Genomic DNA, 27,373 nt, shown 5'->3' with positions numbered 1-27,373 from the left:
TTAACTTTGAATGCTGACTGTGTGAAAACCAGGAGTTGATTTTCAGCATTAACCCGTGCTGTATAACTGTATGCATAACTGGAAGCAACCTGTATGGGAAAACAGAGCCTTCCCCTTAATATGCACTGCAGAAGGCCTCCTTTCATTCAGAATGCCCACAGTCCAGCATCATTTATTATTTTATTTTATCTGATTTCCAATTATCACAAGTACATAAGTGCAGTGAAGGACTGGTTGTACGTGCAGTGCATGCAGATTATAATATACAAAGATCAAAGAACGATTGAACAGAACAAGGAATGCAAGTTACGTCTTGCATATAAAATAACGTAGACAGCGAACGAAATTAACATTATGTCTGAAACGTGAGATGACCATCCAGCAGCTTAATAACAGATGTGAAGAAACTGTTCCTGAAACTGTTGGTACCCCTGTTTAAGCTTTTGTGCCTTCTGCTCGATGGAAGAGGTTGGAACAGGTTATATCTGGGTTGCAAGGGATTTTTGATGATGTTGGTTGCCTTTCCCAGGCAACGAGATTTTAGACGGAGTCAATGTGTGAAACATTGGCTGATGTGATTATCTGGGTCATGTTCCCAACTCACGGCACGGGGCAGAGTAGTTGCTGTACCAAGGCGATGCATCTGGATAAAATGGTTTCCATGCTGCATCTGTAAAGGTTGTTGACAGTCGTTCTGGATATATTGAATTTCCATAGTTTTCTGAGGAAGAACATGTGTTGTTGTGTTTTCTTGACTATATATTTACATATCACAATGTAGAGTGGTTTGGAGGGGAACTTGGAGGTTGTCGTGTTCCCATAAGTCTGCTGCTCTTGTCTTTTCAGAAAGAAGTGGTCATGGGTTTGTAAGGTTCTATTTGAATTTCTTTGGTGAATTTCGCAGTGCATCTCGTAGATAGTACACGCCGCTGCTACTGAGCATCTGCAGTGGAGAGAGTGGATGATTGTGAATTGAGTGAATTAATTTTGTAGCTCTTCCCTAGACACACAATATATTTGTGTCTCTCAAGCGATTTCTTAAATGCAAATCTGTAACGGTATTGATTCGAATGATCAACCCCACAAATCAGTCGAATGTAATTTACAAGTCCTTCTTCATTCTGTTATTACAGTTAAATCATTTGATGCTTGAATGCTCTTCAATCTTTGCAGCCCTTCCACAGAAAATTTATTGTTTGTCAAGCTGAAAAACAAATCATAACAATTATGGAGTAGGATTGGCTTCTGAGATTGATGACTGCTAACAATGTTACTACTGTGTCTTTATGAGGTGGTTGTTTTCACCACACTTTTTAAAACAATGTTATTTATTCATGACAGATAGCCACTGCTGACGAGTATATGCTTCACAGGTAGCTATTTTGGAGAAGACGGTGCTTCACACTCTTGGCTTCATTGGACAGACAATTGAGTTGAAGAGCGGTTGCAAATCAGATTTAGCTTGAAGATACTGAGGCTGAATGAAAGCCGTAAGAACTACAGATGCCGTAAATCAGGAACAAAAACAGAATTTACTGGAAAAGCTCAACAGGTCTGGCAGCATGAGTAAAGAGAAACCAAAGTTAACATTTTGGGTCCAGTGAAGCTTCCTTAGAGCTGATGTCAGGTAGGAAAATGTGGGTTTATATACAGAATACAACATCAGTGGAGGGGGTAAACAGTAAACCACAGGTCAGTTTAGAGCCCAAAGAGAGAAAAGAACAGTTGGACAGACAAAGGAGTTGATAATGATCAGGCTCAGAGAGCGAATAGCTGTTAGTCGGGACTGTTAGTGGTAATTAGTAGTTTGTATGTAATGGCAGACTGTGAGATAACAAAACCTGATGTGATTGGTCGGAGGTTAGAGCATGGGGGAGGCACTTAGCTTAACTACTATCTCATCAGCATCCACAAGCAGAGGATCATTAGGTGGCAATTCCATCACCTCCAGGGAGATGCCACCAAAAAGCTCATGCTCCCTCCCTTCCCTTGTCCAGTTTCTGGAGGACCCGTTCCACCAGGACACCCTGGTCGATTCTTCCTTCACCCCCAACACCCCTCTCAGCCCCACGGCGCTGTCACCTACAACAACAGAATGTTTATAATGAGCCCAATTACCCCATGCCGGCTGTGTATTCAAGGGCCCAACTATACGTTGCGGATGAAGCAGCATTTTACCGGCACATCACATAATCTAGGTGACTAAACACGCTGCTCACAATGTCATCTCCACTACAGTGAGAAAAACAAAACGCAGACTGGGTGATCGCTTTGCAGAACATCCATTCTTTGCAGAGAAGACCCTGAGCTTCCAATTGCCTGCTACGTGAACATACCACCCTGTTCCCTGTTCAACATCTCTGCCTCAGGCTTGCTCTGTGCTCCAGAGAACCTCAGCACAAGCTGGAAGAACACTTCAATTTCTGCACGGGAACACTGCAGCCCTCTGCGTTCAACAGCAGGTTCAATTATTTTATGGCCTGAACTCCCTCATGTCTCAGCCCTCTACCACGCACATCAGGCCTTGTTATCACAATCGTCCAAAACACGTGACCTAGTGTTTGTCACTAACAGTCTCTATTAACAGCTATTTACCATCACAGCCAAATCCCTTGGCTGTCTGACTGTTTCACCGTCTCTTTGGGCTCTATCCCAACCTATCACTTATTCCTCGACCCCCTGCCTACACCCCCAACACTATACCCTGTCTTCTGCACACAAACTGATATTTCCATAGCTACCATCGTTTCTGAGGAACGATCACCGGACCTGAAACATTAGCTTTGATTTCTCTTTACCGATGCTGTAAAACTGCTGAGCTTTTCCAAAAACTTTGGTTTTTCTTTCTGATACTGAAGCTGGGCCGTTTCGGTTATAAAGAGAGTTTGGAAGGGATGCGACTTTTGACCCTGGTGCCCGTAGGGCCCTTAAGGTTGACCTTATAGACTTTTGTAAAGTAATGATGGGCACTGATAAGGTGAATAACAATTTCTTTTTCCACTGGGTAGGGGAATTCAAAACCAGACAGCATTGGTGTCAGGTAAAAGGGGAATTATTTAAAAGGGCCCTGAGATTTAACTTTATGCCCAGATAGTTGTGTGCATATGGAATGAGCTGCCAGAAGAAGTGGTTGAGTTGTGTATCATTACAACATTGCACTAGTCAGTTTTGGATATCTGACCGACATGGAAAAATCCATCAGAAGGGTCCATTTCCATACTGTATGGCAGTATGTATAAAGCTACTACAATTTCCTAATTAAGGATTAGAAAGTATATTTTTTGTGAGAGGGCTCCTGGGGATTCATCACGTACTGGAGATGGAGCAGAAATATTTTAAATCAGTATGTTACAAGGCTTCGTGCAAAAAGTGTTGGAGTTGGCAGAGATGTCTGAGAAAGGATTCCAGACCTTTATGCTCGGTCTCTATTCCACCTGGTATACTGAAGTTACTGTCGTTCAAGGTGGTGCAATTCTTAAAAATCAATTCATCTCTTTTCATTCTGCAATTCCATTCAAATAAACTATGGAAAAAGATTTTATCTTCAAAGAGCTTTTAAATGATGAAGATTTAAGAAAGAGAAACTCACTTGATTTCTTTCATGTGTGTGTTGCTCTGAATGAACTGGGACAGTGCAGGAATAGATATATCTGTCAATCTGTTGGCTTGGTCACCATCCGCGTCATCATTGCTGATGTCCAGTTTTAACAGGACAGTATTTTCGCAGAGAGCAGAGGTTAGGATTTCCACACAGGCATCTGTGAGATTGTTGGATTTTAAACTGCAGTGGTTGAAGAATTGAAAAAGACAAATTATATTTACGGTTACATCAGACAGACAGGGAGCAACATAAATCAAAATAAATACTGCTTGCAAACAAGCACAGTGAAATTCAGTGCTAATTGTAAGAATTGTTCACATTTTACGGACTGTGCTTATATCTAAATTATTTCGGAATAACAGATACAAAACAAGTCATATTTGCTGACAATTGCTAATATGGAATTTTAAAATCTACATGCACAAAAACCTCATGTTGCATTATCAGGTATTTCAAATATAATCACATGGGCAATCTTAATTTTTTTCAATGCTCTATCTTTAAAATGGCAGAGAGACGTTTTACCCCCGAATCACCCCAGGTTTATTCATTCTGAGACTAATAAAGAATAAAAAGAATTCATAATTCAGAGGGAGAAATGGTAGGTTTGGAAATATTTATAGAGACAGCACAAGATGTTGTTGTAATGATGTTGATCAGTGTTGCATTACCTGAGTACTTTGCATTTACGTAGCACTTGCGCCAGCTGACAGATTCCCTCATTCTTTATACCACAACTGTCCAGATTCAGCTCCTCGACCTCCTGAACCATCATTAATGTCCTTGAGAGAACCGTACAGTCAAATGTTTCAAGAGGACACTTTGTGAAGCGTATCCTCTTCAATGGAGTTAAGGTACCTTCCATCAGCGTTGCATTTCCAAACTCAAGAAGACAATGCAATACTTCTAGGAACTTATGTTGGTTTCTCTCACTTTTCAAGCTCTGTACAGAACTGTTGATTTTTTCTTTCAGCCATTCTGCTACATTCGAGGCTATTTCAGAATGTAGATCCCCCTGATTAAACTGAATCTCTTTCATTGCATTTGGCGACGAAAGTCCGATGAAAAAACGCAAAACAAACTTAAATCTGTCATCAGTGCAGCTGTACCATTCAGTCAGTAGTTTTGTCACTTGGTTTACTGGTGTATTTGAATATTTAAAAAGCGCAGCGACAAAATCTCTCAAAATGGAGTAAGTGAACTCGTAGTCAACACCATCGTTGCCTTGAATTTCCATCATAAATGCAGAGATCCAGTTGTAAGTGGGGAGCTTGTCCTTGATTAATTGGCCTTTTTTAAACACAATGGTGTTGTTACAAATTCCCGTGTAGGCCAAACTACCCAATGTCAGAAGCATGTTTTGAATAACGTCAGAATCATAACAATATTTATTCAAAAGTTGCATGATGTAAATGAGTAACACCCGTGTACTGGTTATGACTGCTGGCATCTGGGCTCCTTCTTCCTGCAGTGATTCCACTACTGAACACAGAACTGTGCAGAATTGAGGATTACGGCACATGGCGTATAACTTCTTATCCTGCCCAACATAATGCAGTACATCTGGTGCAAGCTTCCCATCTGCGAAGCAACTTTGGAAGTATTCCTTCAGAGCATCTTCATCAAAGCCCTTGATAAGGACAGCTCGATTTGATCCGGCATTTCCAAGTGTCTGCAGTTTCCATGGGGAACTTGTTACCAGCACGGAGCAGCCTTTCAGCAATTGCCCTTGTACAAGGCCATGCACAATATGTGATATTTCACAGCACTGTTCAGGGTCTAAACTCTGAGAATCGGAATCATTTCTGCTTAGCGTTTGGGTGATATCGAAGTTTTTGTGGAGAAAGTTCAAGTCATCAAATAGGAACAATATTTTCTCTGGGTTTTCCCACAGATGCTGTAATGAGCTTTCATACTCAGGGAAGAACTCTAGTAGCAGATCGTTTAAACTCATTTTCTTTTTGATGAAATTTAATTGTTGAACTCCAAAAGGAAAGACAGCACTAATCCGTTGGTAGATTTTGCCTGCTGCCCAGTCATGCATTATTTTCCGTATTGTGGTACTTTTTCCAGAACCACAGGGTCCAATGATGAGGGTTGTCCCTGAGACTGCTAAACGATCTAACGGCATTTCTGAATGAATTTTATCAGGTTTGCTCCAGAATACTTCACCTTCCATTTGCCTGATCGTCCGTGCATGGCCTACTTCTTCCTGCCCACTCAATGAATGAATTGTTACTTTGGTGTATTTTTCACTCTGAGAAAATGTGCAAGTTCTTCCGTACTCTCCAATGATTTTAACATTCTTGTTACTTTTATACAGGTGATCTCTGGGCTGTGGTTCTCTTTCTGGAATTGCAATTGTCAAAAAGCTTAAAATAGCCATTAATAGAGTACAATAAATAACGGAACAATATTGTGAACAAGATGCTGATTAATAAACTGTATTTTAAACAAAAAAAATCACCAAGAGACATGTTGCAATTACTGCCGTTTCCATCTATGTCATTGTGAAAGTAGTGTTGCAGTGATCATATTTTGTAATCATCCAGATTCATGTTAGTGAGTTCAAATAGCTTTTCACACAAGCAGGCAGTGGAGCCATGATAATGTCTCTGAGCTAGTAATGCACAGTGCCAGCTTAATCAGCTGAGATCATGCGTTTAAAACAAGCCATCACAGGTGGTGATGTTCATGTGCGATAAAATCTGGAATGACACCTGACCTGGTCAATAGTTTGACAATGCTGTCGCTTTCAATAGGTTGTTTTGTCCTTGTTTTTTTTTTTAAAAATAGACTGTAAGGCAGAGGTGCCCAGCTCATGACCAAACAGCTTGTGAGGCATTTATTTCTTTTTTTTAAAGTTCGAACAATGGAATCAGCCCATGCGTGGCCAGATCTCACAGACAGTGCTTTCCATTTTTTTTCCACTTTTAAGGTTCCACTAAATTAAATGAGGATTAACTGACTTAACCCTCTAAATTTGGCTCAGGCTCAACGGGAAATTGTACGAATGCTCAAGGACAACACAATCAAAGTGAGTTTCAGCGAGTGGAGCTCATCCATGCTAAAGGTGTGAATGCTACATGGTGCCCAATGATTATATGTGGACTATTGCATTGTCAATGCAGTTACAAAACCTGATTCATATCCTTTCGTGTTTGAATGACCAAATTTAGAAGCTTGACAAGCAACTTACATTCTTAACTTGGAGTTACTCAGAGTGCAGATTTATCCAAAAAAGCAAAAACAATTTCGGCTTTTGTGACACCGAATGGACTGCACCAATTTAAGGTCATGCCATTTGGTATCAAAAATATGCCAGCCACAATTCAAAGACTAACCAAGAAAGTTATCTCTGGATTATCAAATAGCGTGGCATAAGTCGATAGCGTCGTGATTTTTAGTCACACATGGAAGGAACATTTGCAGCATTTGTCAGAATTGTTTGATGAACTTTGGGAGGCAGGGTTGTTGATGAACTTGGTTAAAAGTGAGTTTGCAAAATCGCAAGCCACACTCCGAGATGATGTTATTGGGCATGGTCGGATGCCCCACCTCCAATTCACTCCAACAACCCACGATAGAAAAAATAAAGTTTATTGGGTAGTTTCCAATACAATCGATGATGAGGACCATACTCTGATTCCTGGGATTGAATGAACTTTGTGAGAACTTTGCACTGAATTTTAGTAGTATGTTTTCTCCACTGACTGACTTACTGAAGAAGTGCCAAACAGTTCAGTGGATGCAGAAATGTCAGCAGGCATTTGACAGCCTGAAAGCTATGTTAATCACTGCCTTCATGTTAGCTATACTGAATTATATAAATCCATTCAGGGCAATTGTTGACGCAAGTGATGTGGGTGTCAGTTCTGTACTATTTCAAGAAGACGGTGAGAAGATGAAAAGACCTAGTGAGCATTTTCCAGGAAATTGAATACTCATCAACAGAAATCGTCCAAGAATGAGGAGAAAACCTTCAGCTTCATGTTGGTATTACATTTCAACATTATATTGCCAGTAATATATCTCAGGCAATTGATTTAAGACCCTTAAAGCTTTCAGAGAAATTTAAGGGCAAACTGTCCAGACTTTTTAGAAGGAGTTTATTGTTGAAACGTTCAATTTGACAATTATCCACGTGTCAGGACATAATTGCTGAAGCACTGTCCCAGATTTGATAAAGAGAAAAAGAGGTATTCAGCTTTTCAAGTAAATGGTCTGAAACATCATGTATAATTGAATGTTCGCATGTTTAGGCTCAATGTAATATATATACCCTGTAGTGTACTAATAGAGGTCGAAGAAAAGTTTTATAATGGAGGCATCTTTGGATATTGAGTGACAATTCTATGGCTTTCACGAGGTTATTTTGTCCTTTTCGTTTTGCAGAGAGGCTGTTGGGCAGGACAGCTTATCCAACCAGAGAAGATGACTTGGAATTAGAGCATTCCTCCAGTGTAGAAAGAGGTCAAAAATTTCATAGCTATTCTCCAAAGAGCAACGCACCCAAACTCAACCTCCTGCCGTACCTCTGTCAAGTTGAATTTCCCATGGCCAATAACCTAGACATCTTTGAACTTTGGGATGAAACCAAAGCAGCTGGACGAAACCCACGCAGACACAGGAGGATTGGGTAAACTCTACACAGTCTGTGTCCCAAGGCAGCAAGTGCACTCGGATCCATGGTACTGTGAGCCACTATGCCGCTCCAGCTTGTGCGGCCCAACATTTTATTTTTTAAGTTAGAAAAATGGAAGCAACCTCGGTGCGGCCAGCTCTTCACAGCCCAGGTTTCTATGTTTTTTTTTCAGTTTATAGATTTATCTTTAGGCAGAAACTATTGGGGTCTCAAATAACATGGATGCCCCAGTGAATATCTCTTGGCTGCTACTTTCTGCGTTGTATCTGAATGTGTTTCATACACCCTGGATTGGAAAAATGAATGTGAAAATCTGTGATTCAATATTTGTTTTAGTCAAGGGATGCATTTAGGGAATGTTACTAGACTGGGACCTTTATTTATTTATAATTTACTGCACCTATTATAATTTTTAGGCTCCAATAGAATAAAGTTACACCAAATTCCACATTCTTTTCTTATTTTAACTGCAGTCTTTCAATAAATTTTGTTTGCTCGATGTTGTATAGTGTGAATAGTGACGTTACTTCAGGAACAGATAGCTTACACTTGATTTTAAAATAAGAATTAGGTTATAGGCTTCTTTCTTAAAATATTTTGTGAAGATCTGTTCTGGTCATGACATTAGTTTAGGGAAGGAAATCTGCCATCCTTTTCTGAACTGGCCGACATGACACTCTAGTTCCGCCGCAATGCCCCATAGGCTGATCTGCACCTGAAGATGGACAATGTAGAGTGATACAGTAATGTAGAAAAGCCTAAAACATAACCTTGGTACAAAGGTATCCATGCTGCATGTTTTCCTGAAAGATCCTCACCATCCTGACTTACAAATATGGCACCGCTTTTTCATTCCGACTGGATTAATGCCCTGTAACTTACTACTTAATAATATTTTTCATATAACTACGTTTGTGGTTGTCACAAATTAGGAAGGTAGCTTACTGTCAATTTCTCAACCGAAATTTAGTTATTAGACAGTAAATGTTGATCTAGCCAGTGAACCACACTTCCACTAAGACCATGAGATAAGGCTGAAAAACATCACACTGTCGATAACAATGGCAGAAGAGGCTTGTAAATACTTAAGCCATTTCACAAGACATGTTTTATTTTAAATTTGTGAAACAAGTTCATGTTTCACCAACTGCAGTGGTGTAATTCAAACCCATCTAACATTATAAGTTTACAGGATGCAATAACGCAGCAGTGCATTTGTGACAAAAAAAAATCAGCACACTAGTGCTGTTGCCATACACTATTTTGTTCCACATATAAATGGAACAAATTAATAACATAACCAGTCAAAGCTAGAACTTAACGTTCATCTCTTTTTGATGATTTCAAAACTCTTTCCTTTTGATTTTTTATATGATATATGGGCGCACTGCTCCAGTATATATTGGTTCCACATGTTGCCTCCAGTTGGGTGTTTGGGGAGCTTTCTTATTTTAACTGGTGCCGTATATTTGCTGTCACTTGACCCACAAAACTGTTAGGCACAAGTGTTCCAGGGTTTTGACGGAGTGATACGTAAGAAAGACAAATGCATTTCCAATTCCAGATGGTGAAGACTAAATTACATATTTCGTAAATCCACCACAGATTATGTGGATCCCTTCAATGCTGGCTGTTTTCTTCATTTGCCTTTCTCCGAACACTGACATTGAGCAGCTGTGTTGAGTGATGATCTGGGAGTGTTTGGAGGGCATGTGTGAACAATTACAGAAGTTCTGATATCATTTTTAAAGAGAAGAAAGATTTCAAAAGCACCTCAGAAAATAGTGAAAGGGACAATTTTCACACGTCTAGCGATTACCAAGGCATAAGGTGTCTGAAAGGCTTCATTAATTGTCATTGAAAAGTTAGATAAAAAAAACAGTTTGAACACTAATGTAGCAGCAGGAGCATTCAATGGAGTAAAACATACACAATAACTGAGTGTGGAGTCTGTACCTGTTACTATAGACACTTTGCTGTTGCCATTCTCAGCGATATCAATATCAGAAAGGAGATTTCTGTTTTCACTTTCCTGAGATGATTGCTGTGACTGACGATTTCTGCGATACCACCTCCGTGTCAAAAGAAATGTCACAGCACTTGAAATCAATATTGAACAAGCGTTTGAGACCACGACAATGATGATAATTTTGCTGCTTTCTTCCATGGTTGCTCTAATAGTAATCTCTGAAAATAATATAAGAGATGTTCCAATGTACTTATTCAAGTATTCATTTACTGCAAAGGACTCAAAATTGATTCTTAAATTTACTCATGCATTTCATTCTGCGTAAACCTGCTGTTCCACTTTGCACCCTCTCACTCTCTGATCCGCCAGGCCCCTGCCCTGCTGTCATAGAGAGTCGATGACAAAAGTGCTGTTATTAATGGTGTGTTAACCCAGAGATGCAGAGAATATTCTGGGGTTTTGGGCTTCAATCCTGCCATGGCAGGTTTTGGAGTTTGAATCCAATGAAACTCTACAATTAAAATTGTAATGATTTTGGACCAACAGATCTGGTTCGCTTATGTTCTTCAGGGAAAGAAATCTGCAAGTGAAAGAAAGGGTGAATGAGAAAGAAAGACGAGGAATAACAAGTCAGAGCAATTGGAGGGGGAAGAGGAGGGAGATAATGAACGCAAGAAATTAAAAAAAAAGACAATAGAGAGAAACCTGTGTGACAGATGTGGAAAGGGAGAACAAGCTACTAAGAGAAAGACCAATCCAGCAAGAGAGAAAAACAATTTCAGAGAGAGGGGAATGGGCTAAAAAATAAACAAAGAAAGGAACAGAGGGCAAGTGAAAGTGAGGAGGGAAAGCAGAATGAGAGGGAAAGAACGGGCAAGAGAGAGAGGAGATGAGAGAGTGCGAGAAAGCATGAGTAAGCGAGAGAGCAAGAGCATGTGAGAAAGTGTAAGCAAGTGAGACCCCAATAAAAGGAGAGTGAGAGATAAAGAGGCAAAAGATGTGTGAGAGAAAGAGAAGAGTGGGGGGAGAAAGGGGTATGGAGAGAGAAATAAAGATAAAAGCAGAAAGAGAGAAAAATAAGGAGGAGAGAGACTGACAGTGAGAAAGGAAAAGACAGAGAAGGACAGGGTGATTGAGAAAGATTTCCTTCCGCAGATGTAATCTGGCCAGTCGACATTGCGAAGTAATATTACAGTATTATTTTTAGAGTCTACCCATTCACGGGATATGGCTGTCACGGTGAACATTTTATTCCCCACCCTGCGTTGACTTTATGTGGCTCATTGAATTATAGCGTCAGGCAGCACGGAAACAGACCCCTCGGTCCAACCAGTCCATATGGAAAATGTAATTGTGCCCATTTCAACCACTTCCTCCGGAAGTTCATTCCACACGTGAACCACGCTATCTGTACAACAAAATCCTCCATTTAAAAAAAAAATCAATCTCCTTAAAAATGCCCGCTAGTCTTGAAATCCCGCATCCAAGTAAAAGGGCACTACCATTCTCTCTAAGTATAGCCTCTGATTTTTTTATGAACTCTTATCAGATTGCCTCTCAATCTCCTGCACTCCAGTGTAAAAAGCCCCAGCCTATCCAGACTTTCATTATAAATCAAAACTTCCAGACTCAGCATCAAACTGTTAAATCTCCTTTGAATCACCTCCAGCTTGATAATATCCTTCCTATACGTGTACAACCAGACCTAGTCACAGTGCTCCAGAAGACGCCTCACCAACGGCCTGTACAACTTCAACATGACCTGCCAAATCTTATATTCAAAGGGCTGATCAAGTAAGTCGATCATACCGCATACCTTTTTAAACACACTCTCTATATTTCGATACCAACTTCAAAGAATTGTGTATATACACTTCTCGGTCCCTGTGTGAAAAACACTGTCCAAGGCAATACTATTAATTGTGTAAGCCCTACCATTGTTTGTTGTAGCAAAGCACGATATCTTGTAGTAACACAGATTGAACTCTATCAGCCATTTTCAGGCCACTGAGCCATTTGGACAAGATACTTTGGAGTCTTAGATAATATCATTCACTGTCCAAAAGGCCACCAGGTTTGATGTCGTCCATATATTCTCATGCAAATCATTGATATAAATCACAAACAAACAGGTCCCAGGACTGATCCCTGTGGAACACTGCAGGTCATCGGCTTCCAGCCCAAAAAGCAACCCTCCACCATCACTCTCTGCCTCCTTGGGTTAATCCAATTTTGTTTCCAATTGGTAAGCTCACTCTGAACCATGTGACTTAAATTTACTAATTACTCTACCATTCAGCATTTTGTCAAACGCTTTACTAAAATCTGAATGAACAACTTGTACCGCCCTTCCAACATCAATATTTTTGGTGATTCCTCAAAAACTCAATCAAGTTTGTGAGACACTAGGTTCTTTGCCCAAAACCATGCTGACTATCCCTAGCCTATCCTCCCCCACTCTAAATGTCCATAAAGCCTTCCTTTCATATTTAACTGCAACAATCTACCCACAACTGAAGTCAGACTAACATATATATTTAACTGGTTTCTCTTTAAAAAAATTCTGAACAGGTTTAATATTCCATCTTGAGTGACTTTCATCAGGAGTGAGGGTAGCTGGCAAAATATTGGTTTATATACACATGAGAAGGTGGAAGGAGGGGTTAGGACTAACTGGTAAGTAGGGAAATTAATACATAGGAAGGGATGAATGTTTGCATGTGCAATGGAGCAGCTAACTATCTGGCTACCATGGTGAACAGCTATTAACGTGGACTGTTATTGGTCAAAAGTAGGCTGTGTGTTTTGGGAACTTGGAATTGCCTGGTCAAACAAGTGACAGTGAAATTAATGACGGTGATCAAGAAAGAAGATTGGAACAGAAATTCTTCCAGACAGAGAAGCAGAACTTCTTTAAATTGTGACTCAAAGAGAAGTTCAATGAATCAAAACTGAGGACAGGACTGAATTTGTGAGAAAGGCCCATCTGACCAGAAACAACAACTCTGATTTCTCTCCACTGATGCTACCAGACCTGCTGAGCTTTTCTGGCAATTTCTGTGTTTGTCTGTTAACCAGCCCATTGTCTGTTCAACCATTCTTCCCTTCCTTTGTGCTGTTATCCCTACCAATTGTTTACTCCTTGCACCCCCCTCCCACGTTCTGCATATAAACCGACATTTCCCAGCTACCCTCAATTCTGAGGAAAGGTCACTCGAACCGATTTCTCTCCATTGATGCGACCAGACCTGCAGAGCTTTACAAGCAATTTCCACCTTTGTCTGTTGAACAAGGGAGTTAGGTAAACAGGGGACGAGATGCTCATTCCCTTGACGAGATGCTCATTCCCTTTTGTATGTAACCTTTGCATCCGCTCTGAAGTGATTACTAATAATGCGGAATAAGACCTCTGAGGTGAGTGCCTCTGGTCATTGTTGAGATGTATTTTATTTCTAAAATTAAAGTTATAAACATATTAACCCTCCCACCAGTTCCTGTAAAACATATCAACACGGGAAATGGACATATTAAGATTTTTAGTCTATATGCTTGCCACACATGGGATCTCTTGCATGCTACAATGAAGCAGAGCAAACCTATGTGCAGTAAATGTTTGAATTCCAAGCAGCTTTGTCGACAAGGTTATGAGCCGAAGGCTGAACTACAGACGTTATGACACAGTTGGTACAGAGAAAACTATTTGGCTATTTTGTATCAGGAGGTGGTTAGAGACCTTTGGTTAGGGAGTTCCGCGTTGGTCAGCGGTGAGTGAACGCCGAGGGCAGGAACCTCATATTTTGGAATAGTCAAACAAGTTTGAGGTCCTGTTAAATTGCTGAATGAGTGTGAGGTTTGCTAGGGGAATGAGAACTAACTGCAAATTGTACTATTGTGCAGGAAGCCATTCAAAAGTGGAAAACAGAAAGGGTGCAGTGAAAGTGGAGAACAAGAAAGTGAGAGTATTAAACTGGTGAAACCCACATATCCACGTGGATGGTAGTCCCGACTTTTCTGCAACATGTAATTATCATATGGGCCGATTGTGAATGCCACAACAATGTGGCACCCTTTCCCATCTTCAGCAAATATTCACCTCACAAAAAAAACCCGAGATGAAGCAAAATTATGTTCTAATTTTGACTATACATTGTGTACCATCTCGCTGTTTACATGTGTGTGATGTTTCTTACAATAGCGACTACAACTGATAACGTCAATATGAAACACATTCAATAAGGACGTTTACACATGTGAAAGTGACTGCAACACATTTCTGTCATCATACTTTGCTTAAAAATTGTCGTCAATGGTGATAGTTTTAAGAAGGAAAATTGAATCACATGGAAAAGCAAAGGGGAATGCTTTGGTTGTGCATTCGGATAGATTGATGTGTGTTCGGATATGTGTGAGGTATTTAACAGCCTGAAAGCTGTGTTAACCACGGCCTTCATGTTAGCCACACCGAATTATGCAAAACCATTCAAGATGATCATCAATGCAATTGATGTGGGTGTCGGTGCTGTCGTTTTAAAGGAAGACAATGAGAAGATAGAAAGACGTCACGTGGATTTTCCAGGAAATTGCATATTCATCAACAGAAATATTCCTCAAGTGAGGAGGAAACCTTCAGCTCGATGTTGGCATTCCAACATTTCTACATTTATTTTGCCAACAATTTGTCTGAGACAAATATATTTATCCCTACATAGATATATCTATACTGAAAAAAGCCCATTGAAGATTTTGGAGAAATTTAAGAGCAAACATTCAAGACTGTTTAGCTGGATATTATTATTGCAGCCATTGCATTTGACAATTATTGTCGTTGCAGTATGAAAAAAAAGACATAGTTGTTGAAGTACTGGCGTGACTTTGATAAAGAAAAACGAGGGGTTTGGCAATGGAAGTAACAGACTGAAATAAACCATAGTAGTGAGTGTTTCCATGCTTAGACCTGATGTAATATATATGTATTATAGTGTACTAATCGAGTAAGATGAATGGTTTTAAATTGGAGCCAACTTTTTATATTGATGGCTCATTTTCTTAAGGGGTGCATGCAAAAATGTTGTGGTTTTCAATAGCCTATTTTGTCCTTTTTTGCAGAGAGGCTGGAAGGCAGACCTGCCAAGCCAGCTATTGAAGATCACTTTAAACTATAGCATCCATACAGTTTGGAAACAGGTCATTCAGCCGTACAAGTCCACACCAATTCTCTGAAGGGTGTCACACCCAGCCTCAAACCCCCGTCTTTGTAAACCTGAATTTCCTATGGCCAATCCACATAACCTGCAAATTTTTGACTCTGCAAGGAAGCAGGATCACCTGGAGAAAACCCACACAGACACAGGGAGAACGTACAAACCCTACACAGACAGTCCCTAACCCTAAACCAATCGCCCGAGGCTGCAATTGAACTCGGATCCCTGACACTGTGAGGCGGCAATGCTAACCACTTAGCTACCATGCCGCTCCAGCTTGTGAGGCTGTGAGTTATTTATTTTTATAAGTTAGAAAAATGGAAGCACCTGGATGTGCCCAGATCTCACTAACCAGACTTTGTAATTTTTTTTTCATTTTGTAGGTTTAGTTTCTACTTTCTGAATTTTTCCTTAATGTCCTTTTCATCGCTCTGGGATTGGAGAAATGAACGTTATCATCTGTGTTTGAATGTGCTTTTTAAACAAGACATGCGGTTGTGCGATGTTATGATACTAGAGCATTTAAATAGTAATAGTTTCAGTATCTATTATAATGTTAAGTTTCCAATAGAATTAGCTTATACAAAATTCCTCTTTGTTTGCATTTCAACTGTAGAATTTGAATAAATTGTATTTTTTTCTGGTTAAGATGCAGTCATTTGATATTCACATTGCATCAGGAAAGGATGGTTTACACTTGCCTTTAAAATAAGAACTAGGGTGTAGGCCACCTTCCTAAAATTATTTGAAGGAGGTCTGGTCTGGTTTGTAACATTGGTTTAGGGAAGGAAATTTGCCATCTTTATCTGATCTGGCCGACATAAGACTCCAGCCTGACAGCAATGAGGCATACTCGGATCTTCACTTGGGGATGGAAAATAGACGGTAGCTTGGCAATGTCAAAAAGCCTAAAAGGTAACCTTGGTGGAAATGTATTCTGCTCCCCTCATAAAAAATCACAGTGTGCTAGAAGAACACGCAAACCAGGGGCAGGAGCAGGAAATTCAGCCCCTCGGGCCTCCTCTCCATTTTGGTACAATCATGGCTAATTCTAGCTCGACCTAAACTCCACGTGATGTAAAGTTTGTGCGGGCGAGAATGTGTCAAAATCAAGAAAACTGCAGAGAGTATATCCTTCCTCCAAGAAAACAGGTAACCAGCACAATGTATCATCTACAAGAAACTTCCAAAAAATGGGCTGTCTTCAGTCAATGCCATGCAAACCCATGGCAATTACCATACAGACAGCCAAAGTCAGCACATACAGGAGACGCTACCAGCTGTAGGAGTTCCGGCAGGGTACTCACCATTCTGTCTTCCAAATAAAGCTTTATTTATTTCATTACGAGTGGTTCAAAGCCCTGTAACTCACTACTAAACACTAAACGTGTGCTTTACACAATTCAGGAAGGCAGCTTACTCTCAATTTTTCAACTGAAATTCAATTATTGGACAACAGACGTTGATCAACCAGTGAACCACACTTCCACCAGGAAGTCGGAAAAAGGTTGAAAAGCATCACCCTCTCAACACCTGTGGAAGAAGCGGCTTGTAAATACTTAAACGATTTCACGAGACCTTTCTTTAAAATTCTTAATTTGTGAAATGAGCTGCTGTTTCACCATCTGTAATGGCGTAATTCGAGCCCATCTGACACTTTAATATTTCATAATGCAATATCATGGCAATGCATTTTTGAAAGCAAAGATAACCAGCACACTAGTGGTGCTTCCAAACAGTCATCTGTAACAAATTTTTATCTAGCCAGTGAAAGCTAAAAAGTAATATCTACCTCTGACGACATTAATAACATTTAATTTTCATTCATTTATAGGACGCAGGCATATTGTTCCAGTATATAGTGCCCACCTGTGTAGTCTTCATTTCGGTATTTAGGAAGCTTTATTTTAAAACTGCTGCTGCACATTTGTTGTCAGGAGACCCAGAAATCCGTTATGGAAGGTGTCCCAGGATTTTGACCGAATGTTGCTTCAGAAGGGCAAATACATTTCCAATTCCAGATGGTGAATTATCAATTAAATACTTAGCAAACACATTAGAGATTATGGGGAGGCCTTCAATTGTGGCTGTTTTCTTCATTTGTCTCTATCTGAGCACTAGCATTGAAGAGCTTTGTTGAATAGGAAGGCGGGACTGTGTGGCATGACTGAACTGAATGAGTTGAAAATTGTGTGAACAATCGCAGACGCGCTGACGTCATTTATAATGAAAAGATACATTTCAAAAGCACCTCAAGAAATAGTTAATGGGGCAATTTTATACATGTCGAGCTCAGCCAGACATACGTTTTCAGAACTGATTCATTAATTGTCGTTGAAAAGTTGAATTTAAAAATCAGTTTCAACACTAATGCAACAGGCAGAGCATTCAGTCGAGAAAAATGCACAATAACTGAGTGTGGTGTCTGTACCTGTTACTGCAGACACATTACTGCTGTCATTCTCAATTATACCAACATCAGGGCGAAGTTTGCTGTTTGCAGTTTCGTTAGATACTGGTGACCAGTGGTTTCTGGGATAATAAGTTTTCCGTGTAAAATTAGGAGTCATAGAATATAAAATCAATGTTGAACAGATGCTCAAGGCCACGCGATAGGGATAATTTTGCGTCTTACTATCATGATTGCTCTATCAGCAATCTCTGAAAAGAATAGAAGAGATGTTCAAATGTGGTTATTCAAATATTCATTTACAGCAAAACACCAGTCTTAAAGTTTCTAATGCATTTCATTCTGTGCAAACCTGATGTTCCAAATTGTAGCCTTTCACTTTCGAATCCCTCAGACCCCCGTTATTCTCCAGTAGAGAGTCGGCAGCCTTAATTCTATTATTACCGGTCTGTCAATCCAGAGAGCAACAGAATATTCTATGGTCCCGGTTTTGAATGCTTCCATGACAATTGGTGGAATTTGAAGCCAGTAAGAATGTGCAATTAAATATCTCATGATGTTGGAGAACCCCATTTCGTTTGCTTAATTTCTTCAGGGAAGGAAATCTGCAAAAGGAAGGGTGAACAAGAGAGAACAACAAAGGAGAACGAGACAGAGCGACAGGAGGGGAAGCGTGAGAGAGAAAGTAAAAACAAGCATGAGAAAGAAAAAGTGAGCAAGACAGATAGAGAGAAGAGTGGGTGAGAGAGATCAAAAGAGAGAGCGAGAGACAGACTCTAATTCCACTTCAAGGTGGTCATAGAGTCAAAGAGTCATTCAGCACAGAAACAGATCCTTTGGCCCAGCCAGTCTATATTGCGTATAATCCCAAACTAAACAAGCCCCACCTGCCTACTCCTGGTCCATATCCCTCCAAACCTTTCCCATTCACATATCTATCCAAAAGCCTTCTAAATGCTGTAATTGAACCTGCATGCACTACTTCTTCAGCAAGTTCCTTCCATACATAAACCATCCTCGGTGTAAAATTTCTTCTTATGCATTTTTTAAAAAGTCTTCCTCCTCACTCCTGAAAATGTGTCCGTTGGTCTTGAAATCATGCATCCAAGGGAAAAGGCAGCAACCATTTTCTCTACAAATACCTCTGATTATTTTACCAACTTCTCAAACTCTTGCGCTCCAGTGGGAAAAGTCACAGCCTATTCAGCCTTTCGGAAGAAAACTAACCTTCCACACTTAGAAGCTGTCTGCGAAATCTCTTCTTAATTTCTTCCTGTAACTGTGTGACCAGAACTGGCCACAGTATTCCAGAGGAGGGCTCATCAATGTCCTGTGTAATCGTCCAAAGTTTTTCATCCAAAAACTTACTAGCCACGCCTTCTATGTCTTCATCCAAATCTATTATATATGAGACAAACAAAAAGGCCAACCCCGTGTAACACCACTGGTCACAGGCCTCCAGTCCGAAAAGCAACCCTCTACAATTGCTCTCTGTCTCGGAGCATTAAGCCAGTTATGTCTTCAATTGACAAACTCATCCCGACTCTCATGTGATCTTATTATACTGATTACTCTACCGTGTGGAGCTTTGTCCTCGGCTGTACTAAATTCAAAATAATCAACTTCTATTGCTCTGCCATTATCAATCTTTTTGGTGATTCCTGAAGAAGCTCAATTAAGTTTGTGAGACATGACTTTCATCGCACAATACCATGCCAACTATCCCTAATCAATGAGGTTGCTAGGTTGCTCACTGAGCTGGTTTGTTTTTGTTTAAACATTTTGTACCATGCTCAGTAATATCATCAGTAAGGCAGATGATGATGAACCTTCTGAATGAAAACAAGCCAGCTCAGCAAGCAGGTCAACAACCTCACCCATGTCTTGAGCTACAAATCTGTGCTAAAACTTTGAACACCCCAATCAATTGTTCCCTTCTAAATGTTGATAAATCCTAAATTTTATAATGAAATCCATCAATTTCCTCACAACTGCAGTAAGATTTGCAAGTAAATATTTCCTTGGTTCCTCCTTACAAATTTTCGTCATCAAAGTTAAATCATAAGTCATTCTCCAGTCATAATTCTTAGTTACAGATGATGCAGGTATTTCTCATAACTTCCCGTCTCACTTCCGAAAGCGTTCTGAGATGAGTTAAATCAGGTGACAGAGATTTATCCACCTTCACATTCTGTAACGCCTCCTAAACATCCTCTTTTTCATGTGAACTATTCTGTAAGACATCGAAGTTTAATTTCTGCATTCCCTACACTCTATTTCTTTCCCCACAGTAAAATCTGATGCCATTTATTCATTTAATATCTCTCTCATTTCCCAGGGTTCAACACAAAGACGACCACCTTGAACTCTAACACTTTGTGGTTACCCTTTTGCTCTTAATGTACACGGAGAAACTTTTTGAGTTATTCTTAACCTCATCTTCCAATGCTATTGCATATTCCCTTTTTACCTTCCTGATTTCTCTCTTAATAATGTCTCTACACTCTTTATATTGATTATGACATTCAATTGAAACAAGTTGTCTGTATTTAAAATTAGATTATCTTTTATTCACGACTAGAACCTCAATGTCTTTATTCATCTACTGCTGCTTAATCTGACCAACCCTAAATTTCATTATAATAGGAACAAAATGCCTATGAATTCTCATCATCACACTCTTGAATGCCTCCCATATTTTCTTTTACCGGTGAACAATCTACTTCAAAACTCTTGAAAGTTCTTGTCTCGTTGTATTAAAATTTGCCATACTCAAATGAAAAACTTTAAACGTTATTGAAGGCTTATCATTTCCCATAACATTTTTAACTAATGAACTTATGATTGCTAAACCCAAAGTGTTCCCATACATTTGCTTCAATCACCAGCCCTGCCTTATTGAAGAAAAGAAAGGAAATTTTTATGAGCACATTTTACAAATTCTTCACCATCCAAACCTTTAACACTATGGTAGCTGCAATCAAAGTTTGGAAAATTAAAACATCCATTATTACAACCTCATTATGCTTACGTATATCAGAGATCTCCCTATATATTTTGTTTCTCAACTTCCCTCTTACTATTGTAGAACCTCAAGTGGAGTGCCATCAAAATGGTCTTTCCTTTTTTTAGTTGTAATTTCTATCCATATTTTTCACTGGAAGATTTTGCAGAAACATCTTCCCTTGTGACAGCAATAATGTCTTTTTAAATTAAAAAAAACAGCTCCACCCCTCTTTACTTGCCTCCTTTTCTAACTTCCTGATAGCATCTAAAACCTGGAACATTGAGCTGACAGTCTTGTCCATCTCAGCCAAGTTTCTGAGAAAGCTTTGAGCTCTCAATCCAATGTCTTTAACCATGTCCTAAACTCATCAGCCTTATCTGTTGTGCACTTTGCTTTGAAATACATGCAATTTAGTTCATCAGAGTTACTACACACTCTGACTCTCTCTTGCCTTCCTTTTTTAATTGACGTTTTCTCCTCACATTCAGAACCTTTCCTATCTCTTCTTCTCTTTACACTGCTACTTAGACTTCGTCCACTCCCCCTTTCTGTCAGTATGGCGTCTCCCTTCATGGAATGAGAACATCTCCCTGCTAAGGTACTGGTCTCTTTAGAGTTTAGGTTCGACCCATTCTGGTTTATCAGGCCTTCCCTGTCCAAAAAGCCATTCTGCTTGTCCAAAAACTTGAATGTCTAAACAATACACCAGCACTTCAACTATTGATTTTTCTCCTTTAACCTTTCATTCCTTCCCTTGTTGGATTTTGGCAATGGTACTAAACCAGAAATTATTACATTAAGGTTCGATTCTTAAATCTTCTACCTAACCTCTTAAATTCACTTTGTACTGCTTCAATGTTTTCCATTTGTTGGTAAGCTAACTTCTTGAACTGTTGCAGTCCATTTGTTGTTAGTAGACCCACAAACCTGTCAGGGAGGACTTCCAGGATTTTGACACTTCAGAAAGGGTATCATGTTTCCAAAGCAGGATGATGAATTCTCGATAAGATACTTAGGAAATCCACAGCGGATTGTGTGAAATTGGTCAATACTGGCTCATGCTTAATTGGTCTATATTAGAGATACGGGCAGTATCCGTATCTCCATACATGCTGATCTGGGATTGAGTCGATAAAGACAGGCAGTTTTAGAGATAACAATTTAATTACACTTTATTGGTCTGCTATCTGATTAATTCCCGAATAATCAACTTGGTAAACCTTTTTACATACATGTCTAATGATCATCATTATCTCAGTGAATATGATATCTAACCTGATTGTGGCTCTAATGATCAATCATGGCCTCCCAAACTTTGAGGCTTGAGGCCGAGTTCCTGCTGTTCTCAAATTGTGTTCAAACCAGTCAGGCAGTATCGAAACATTGAGATAATCTGAGTTTTAACTGCGTAATGAAGCTGTCAGCCTTGATTCGGGACGGAGCACTTTCACTTTCTGGGGAAAGTTGAGTGGAAACCTCCTTCTGATCTGCACACGCTGTGTTCAGACATATTTCTCATTGTGAGGTCATCGCGTACATGGCAGTACATCTACTCGAATACAAGTGGAGATTTACAGAGATTTATAAAAATAGAATTCAATCATTGTATACATCTGAGGAGGGGTCACTGGGCTGAAACTTTAGTCCGAACTTTTATTAACAGATGGTGGCAGACCTGTTGAGCTTTTCCAGCAACTTTTGCTTTTGGTGATGATTTTTTACAATATCTACAGTTCTGTTCTTTTTTATTGTACACATCCACTCGCTCGTAATACTTTCTCTCTCACTGTCTCTCTCCAGCTCCCCTTTTCTGTGTCTATCTCACCCTTTTGTCTCTCTCCCCCTTTGTCTACTTCTATCGCTTGCCATGCTCTTGCCCTATTGCACCTTCAGCCTTGCTGTCTTCCTCCCTGTCTTTCTCTCTCTCACCCTTTCTTTCGAGAATGGGTCAGGAAGATTAGAAATACTGACCAAGAGCAAACAGAGTATTTAATCATCATCGTGGATGACATGGGACCAATAGATAGTTTCAAAGTTAGACATGTCCTAAAACAAAATCTTTGTAAATATATAGGTATTAATTAATTAATACAATGAGATATCCACAATTTTACTGTGGTTTGGCAGTTAAATGTAGCCCACACCAGAGTGAGGATGGCATATTCCTTCCATAATGGCCATGAGTGACCCGGCTGTAGGCTTACAACAGTCAACAACATGGTCATGACTAGAACATTAATAAACAATTTATATTTTGCAGCACATTCCACCATCATAAAATCACTACAGTGTGGAAACAGGCCCTACAGCATAACAAGTCCACACTGACCCTCAGGGAACCCCTCCCCCAATCTACACAGCCTTGATCACCACGGGCAATTTAGCATGGCCAATCGACCGACCCTGCACATCTTTGGACTGTGGGAGGAAGCCCACGCTGACACGGGGTAATGTGCAAGCTCCACACAGACAGTAGCCCGAAGGTGGACGAGAACGCCGGTCCTGGATGTTGGGAGGCAGCAGTGCTAAACACTGAGCCACTGTTCTACCCCAAAATGTCAATCATAGCAGTACCTGAACTCTGGATTCTAGAATATGACCTGGGTCTCTGCATTAGCAAGTCCCGCATAAATACCATGAGGCCTTTTCTGATGAATTCAAGAGTTTTTACTGGAGATTTCTGAATTACCACAGAATGAATAACGACTTGGACAACTTGAGACATGCTCCAAAGTTCGTGCAGCTCCGTGAATGGGGACACTTGGCGGGCTGAGGATCGGAACACCAAAACCACGATGAGGCTTTGCACACAGCCTGGGGTGCACATACCTCTGCATTCGCACTCTTTTAACAGCTATATTTCCAGGAGGCACAGGAGACACTTGAAATCAGTTTCCAAATGCTGTTTAAGGACGCCTTTACAAAGTACTTACAAACGGTCGATCCTCATCCAGACACCATTCATTCACAACAGACTTTGGTAAATGCAACGTTTCCTCCTCTGTAATAAAATTTAGGCACGGCTCATCAGGGTCATAAAATGCAGGGCCTGCAAAAACCTCTACTCTTCCGAAGCTTGAAGGGGAGAGGGGCTTTCTATGTAATCAGCAATGATTATAGAACAGAAAGCCAATAAAGGGAGAGAATTCCAAAGATGTTGGGAGGCCCGTAAGAGAAAATTGCCCTAACTCTCTATCATACTGTCATATTCTGATCGCATGGAAAATAAAGTGACATATCGGCATGTCAGCATAGGTCAGCAACTGTTCAGCAGCATAGATTAAGCATTAGGTTAGATGACCACGTACAGGCCAGCAAATGTCAACAATTAGGTTAGGGAGCCACATGGCATCTCAGCAACTGTTAAAGCAATGGTAGCATAATATGATTAGGAAAGTTAAATCACGTGACATGTAAATAACTGTTTTAGACCACAATGACATAATATAATAGGCTAAGGATGAAGTAGGAGAACGTTGTGGCAGAAAATAATCATAATCTAATAGATTGAGAAACCATTGTAGCAGAAATGATTCAGAAGACGAATAGCTTTAGCGGGATAACATGAACGAACATAATTGGTTGACTGAGATCGCAAAGTGTGGAGCTGGATGAACACAGCAGGCCAAGTCGCGTCTTAGAAGCACAAGAGATGATGTTTTGGGCCTAGACCCTTCATCAGAAAAGGGGTGTGGGGAGAGGGTTCTGAAATAATTATGGAGAGAGGAGGAGGCAGATCGAAGATGGATAGAGGAGAAGATAGGTGGAGAGAAGACAGACAAGTTAATGGGGCGGGGGCAGAGACTGTAGAAGTGAGTATAGATGGGGAGGTAGGGAGGGGAGAGGTCAGTCCGCGGAGGACAAACAGGTCAAGGGGGTGGGATGAGGTGAGCAGGTAGGAAATGGAGGTGCGGCCTGAATTGGGAGGAGTGGATAGGTGAGAGGAAGGACAGATTAGGGAAGTGGGGACGAGATGGACTGGTTTTGGGATGCAGTGGACGGAGGGGAGATTTTGAAGCTTGTGAAACCCACATTGATACCTTTGGGATGTAGGATTCCCAAGCAGAATATGAGTTGCTGTTCCTGCAAGTTTCTGGTGGCATCGTTGTGGCACTGCTGGAGGCCCAGGATGGGCATGTCGTCGAAGGAATGCGAGGGGGAGTTGAAATGGTTTGCGACTGTGAAATCTCTCCTCCCCCCAGTAATGATGCAGGGATTACTGGAAGAAGGGGTGCTTAGGGAAAATAATAGCCCCTGTAATACCCCACTGTCGCCAGTCTTAAAAGCAGACGGTTCCAAATGGAGACTTGTTAATGATTTGAGAGCAGTAAATGAAGTGGTGGAGGATTGGCCAGCAATGGTTCCAAATCCACACATACTGCTGACTAATGTGCCTCCACAGGCAGCCTGGTTCTCAGTTGCTGATTGATGTTCTGCTTTCTTCAGCATTCCACGAGCATAGCATTGCCGGTACTTGTTTGCTTTTATGTACAAAGGTCAACAGTACCCTAACACCAGTATGCCGCAAGGGTTTAAACATTCACCACAAGTGTTTAACCAAGTTTTGAAGTCAAATTTAGAGAGCATGTTGTTGGAAAGTACGCTAATTCAATATGTTGATGATTTATTAGTCTGCTCAGAAAGTCAGGAACAGTGTGAACAAGACAGCCTTTTCCTCCGAGAGAAAATGGCACATGGGGGTCACAAGGTGTCCAGGAAGAACTACAGTTTTGTAAACAGCAAGTTGAATACTTGGGTGTACTGATTTCTAAAGGGACGAAGATGATTGCACCAAATCAGGTTGAGAAAATTGCTCAAGCCCCCAGACCTGAGACACTAGGGCAGATGCCGACATTTTAGTTCAAACTGGATTGGGGAATAAGCCGAAATTACGGCGCCCCTGAAGAAAACAATGAAGGAGGCTGGACATTCACACCTGAGGAATGCCCTGCAATGGAATGAAGAAGCTGCAACAGCCTTTAACACCCTCAAACAAGCGTTGCATTCGGCTCCAGCATTACCCCTGCCTAATCATGAGAAGCCTTTTCCACGTTTACGTGTCTAACAGACAGGAAGGATATGCTGCTGCAGGACTTACACAGGAGGCAGGCGTAGGGGACGAAGCAAACTAATGCATATAATAGCACCCGACTGGATGAACTGTTTCAGGGATGTCCACCATGCTATCAGGAGCTAGCAGCTGCACATTTTACAAATGAAAAAGCATCCTCCATGGCAATGGGCTACCCTATGGTTTTGCACACACACCGTAAGGAAGTAGAAGTGTTAGAGAGAGGACAATTTGTAATGACACCTGCCAGGATATTAGCATATCGGATGTTACTGCCATTTCCGGACATAACTATACAGAGATGCACTACAAGGAATATAGCAGACTACGTTCCACTAGAACATGAGGGTGAGCCCACGATTGTGTAAGAGAAGTGACTACATTTCCTAAATTGAGGGTTGATTTACAATTTGAGCTGCTGCCTGATGAAGATAAAAAAGGTCCTATTTGAAGATGGCTCATGCTATCGGGGCCATGATGGGAATCATGCAGGATTTTCTATTGTGCTGCAAGAACAGCCTCAGTTTACGACAGTCAAGCTGGAGGCTTGCCCATAACCTTGTTCAGCTCAACTGGCTGATATCAATGCATGAACAGCAGCATGTCAGTTGATGAAGGTGAAAAAGTAGATATCCATGCTGATTCGGCTTATGCCTATGGGGTATGTCACCTCTTTTGGGAAGTATGGAAGCCAAGAGGCTTTAGGAAAAGCAATGGAGACCCCATATAACATTGCCAGCAGTTATAGAATTGACAGCTGCGATGATGAAGCCAAAAGCGCTAGCTGGCATTAAGTGCCAAGTTCATAGAAAAGGGAGTGGCATGGTAATAAGGGGTAATCAGGCAGCAGGTGAAGCGGCTAAAATAGCCTCTGGGTGCGCCTCTGCTGTCATTGTACCCCAGATGCGTTCAGATGCGGAGCCTGCAATAGCAGGCATCATTGAGATCCTAAGTAGGGAACCTTAGCAGAGCAAACACTGTGGAAACAAAGTAGCGGGGCTGGGGGGAGGGGTGGGGGAAGCAGGACCAAGATGGCTTACGTGCAAAGACGATGATTTATGGTGGCACCTATCCCGTTGTTGACTACCCTTATATCAGAGGTGCACCCGCTAATTCACTGTGCCAGAGGGGAAGTGATGAGGAAGATAAAAAAGGTCGGATTCTGGTCACCTTACCTGCAGGCTTCAGTGGATCACGTTGTCACAATGTGAGGCATGCGCTCAGTACAACATCAGAAAGGGGATAATAACCCCTGTAAGATACACCGACCAGTACCCAAAGGACTGTTTAAGCATTTGGTAACTGACTATGTGGACATGACAAAGTTGGTGAGAGGGAAAAGAGATAAGTTAGTGGGTCACTGTTGAGGGAGGGCTGCACTGTCAGAGGGTCAGTACAGAAGGAGTGCCAAACTGATGGACAGTCAGTGCTGAATGAGCGCTTCACTGTCGGTGGGTCAGTACAGAAGG

At 40.8% G+C, this 27,373-nt stretch overlaps 2 protein-coding genes across 5 annotated transcripts in view; both read right to left on the bottom strand.

The window, feature by feature from the left end:
• Positions 1–19,232, bottom strand: part of LOC125449600 (NACHT, LRR and PYD domains-containing protein 6-like) — a 92,780-nt gene extending 73,548 nt beyond the window's left edge. The window contains exon 1 of the mRNA XM_059642883.1: positions 19,054–19,232. The gene's annotated coding sequence lies outside the window, so the exon portion shown is untranslated. The remainder of the gene's footprint in view (positions 1–19,053) is intronic.
• LOC132206002 (NACHT, LRR and PYD domains-containing protein 6-like) lies at positions 230–27,172 on the bottom strand. Of its 4 annotated transcripts, none has more exons than XM_059642886.1 (6): positions 27,080–27,172; positions 23,767–23,834; positions 10,203–10,433; positions 4,273–5,950; positions 3,590–3,781; positions 230–943 (listed from the first exon to the last, which is right to left on the bottom strand). In XM_059642886.1, the coding sequence occupies exons 3-6, from the start codon at positions 10,411–10,413 to the stop codon at positions 601–603; spliced, it is 2,424 nt and encodes an 807-aa protein (XP_059498869.1). In that variant the 5' UTR covers positions 10,414–10,433; positions 23,767–23,834; positions 27,080–27,172; the 3' UTR covers positions 230–600. The 4 variants fall into 4 exon arrangements, with proteins under 4 accessions (XP_059498869.1, XP_059498867.1, XP_059498868.1 ...); XM_059642884.1 differs by lacking the exon at positions 27,080–27,172 and adding an exon at positions 17,848–18,077 and having other exon boundaries at positions 23,767–23,822; XM_059642885.1 differs by lacking the exon at positions 27,080–27,172 and adding an exon at positions 17,848–17,948 and having other exon boundaries at positions 23,767–23,810.
• Between the last annotated feature and the right edge of the window lie 201 nt (positions 27,173–27,373).

This window comes from Stegostoma tigrinum, chromosome 46 (genome assembly GCF_030684315.1).
Source record: "Stegostoma tigrinum isolate sSteTig4 chromosome 46, sSteTig4.hap1, whole genome shotgun sequence".
NCBI classification, from domain to species: Eukaryota; Metazoa; Chordata; class Chondrichthyes; order Orectolobiformes; family Stegostomatidae; genus Stegostoma; species Stegostoma tigrinum.
Note: the sequence above shows the minus strand (reverse complement) of the source record. Positions and strands in the feature narration are given on the sequence as shown.

Coding starts and splice junctions, on each gene's coding strand:
- LOC132206002 (XM_059642884.1), bottom strand. CDS start 17,986: ATGACTCCTAATTTTACACGGAAAACTTATTATCCCAGAAACCACTGG. Junction 5,951..10,202: donor CAAAGTGTCTATAGTAACAG/GTACAGACTCCA, acceptor TTGCAATTCCAG/AAAGAGAACCACAGCCCAGA. Junction 944..3,589: donor ACACACATGAAAGAAATCAA/GTGAGTTTCTCT, acceptor TCTCCACTGCAG/ATGCTCAGTAGCAGCGGCGT.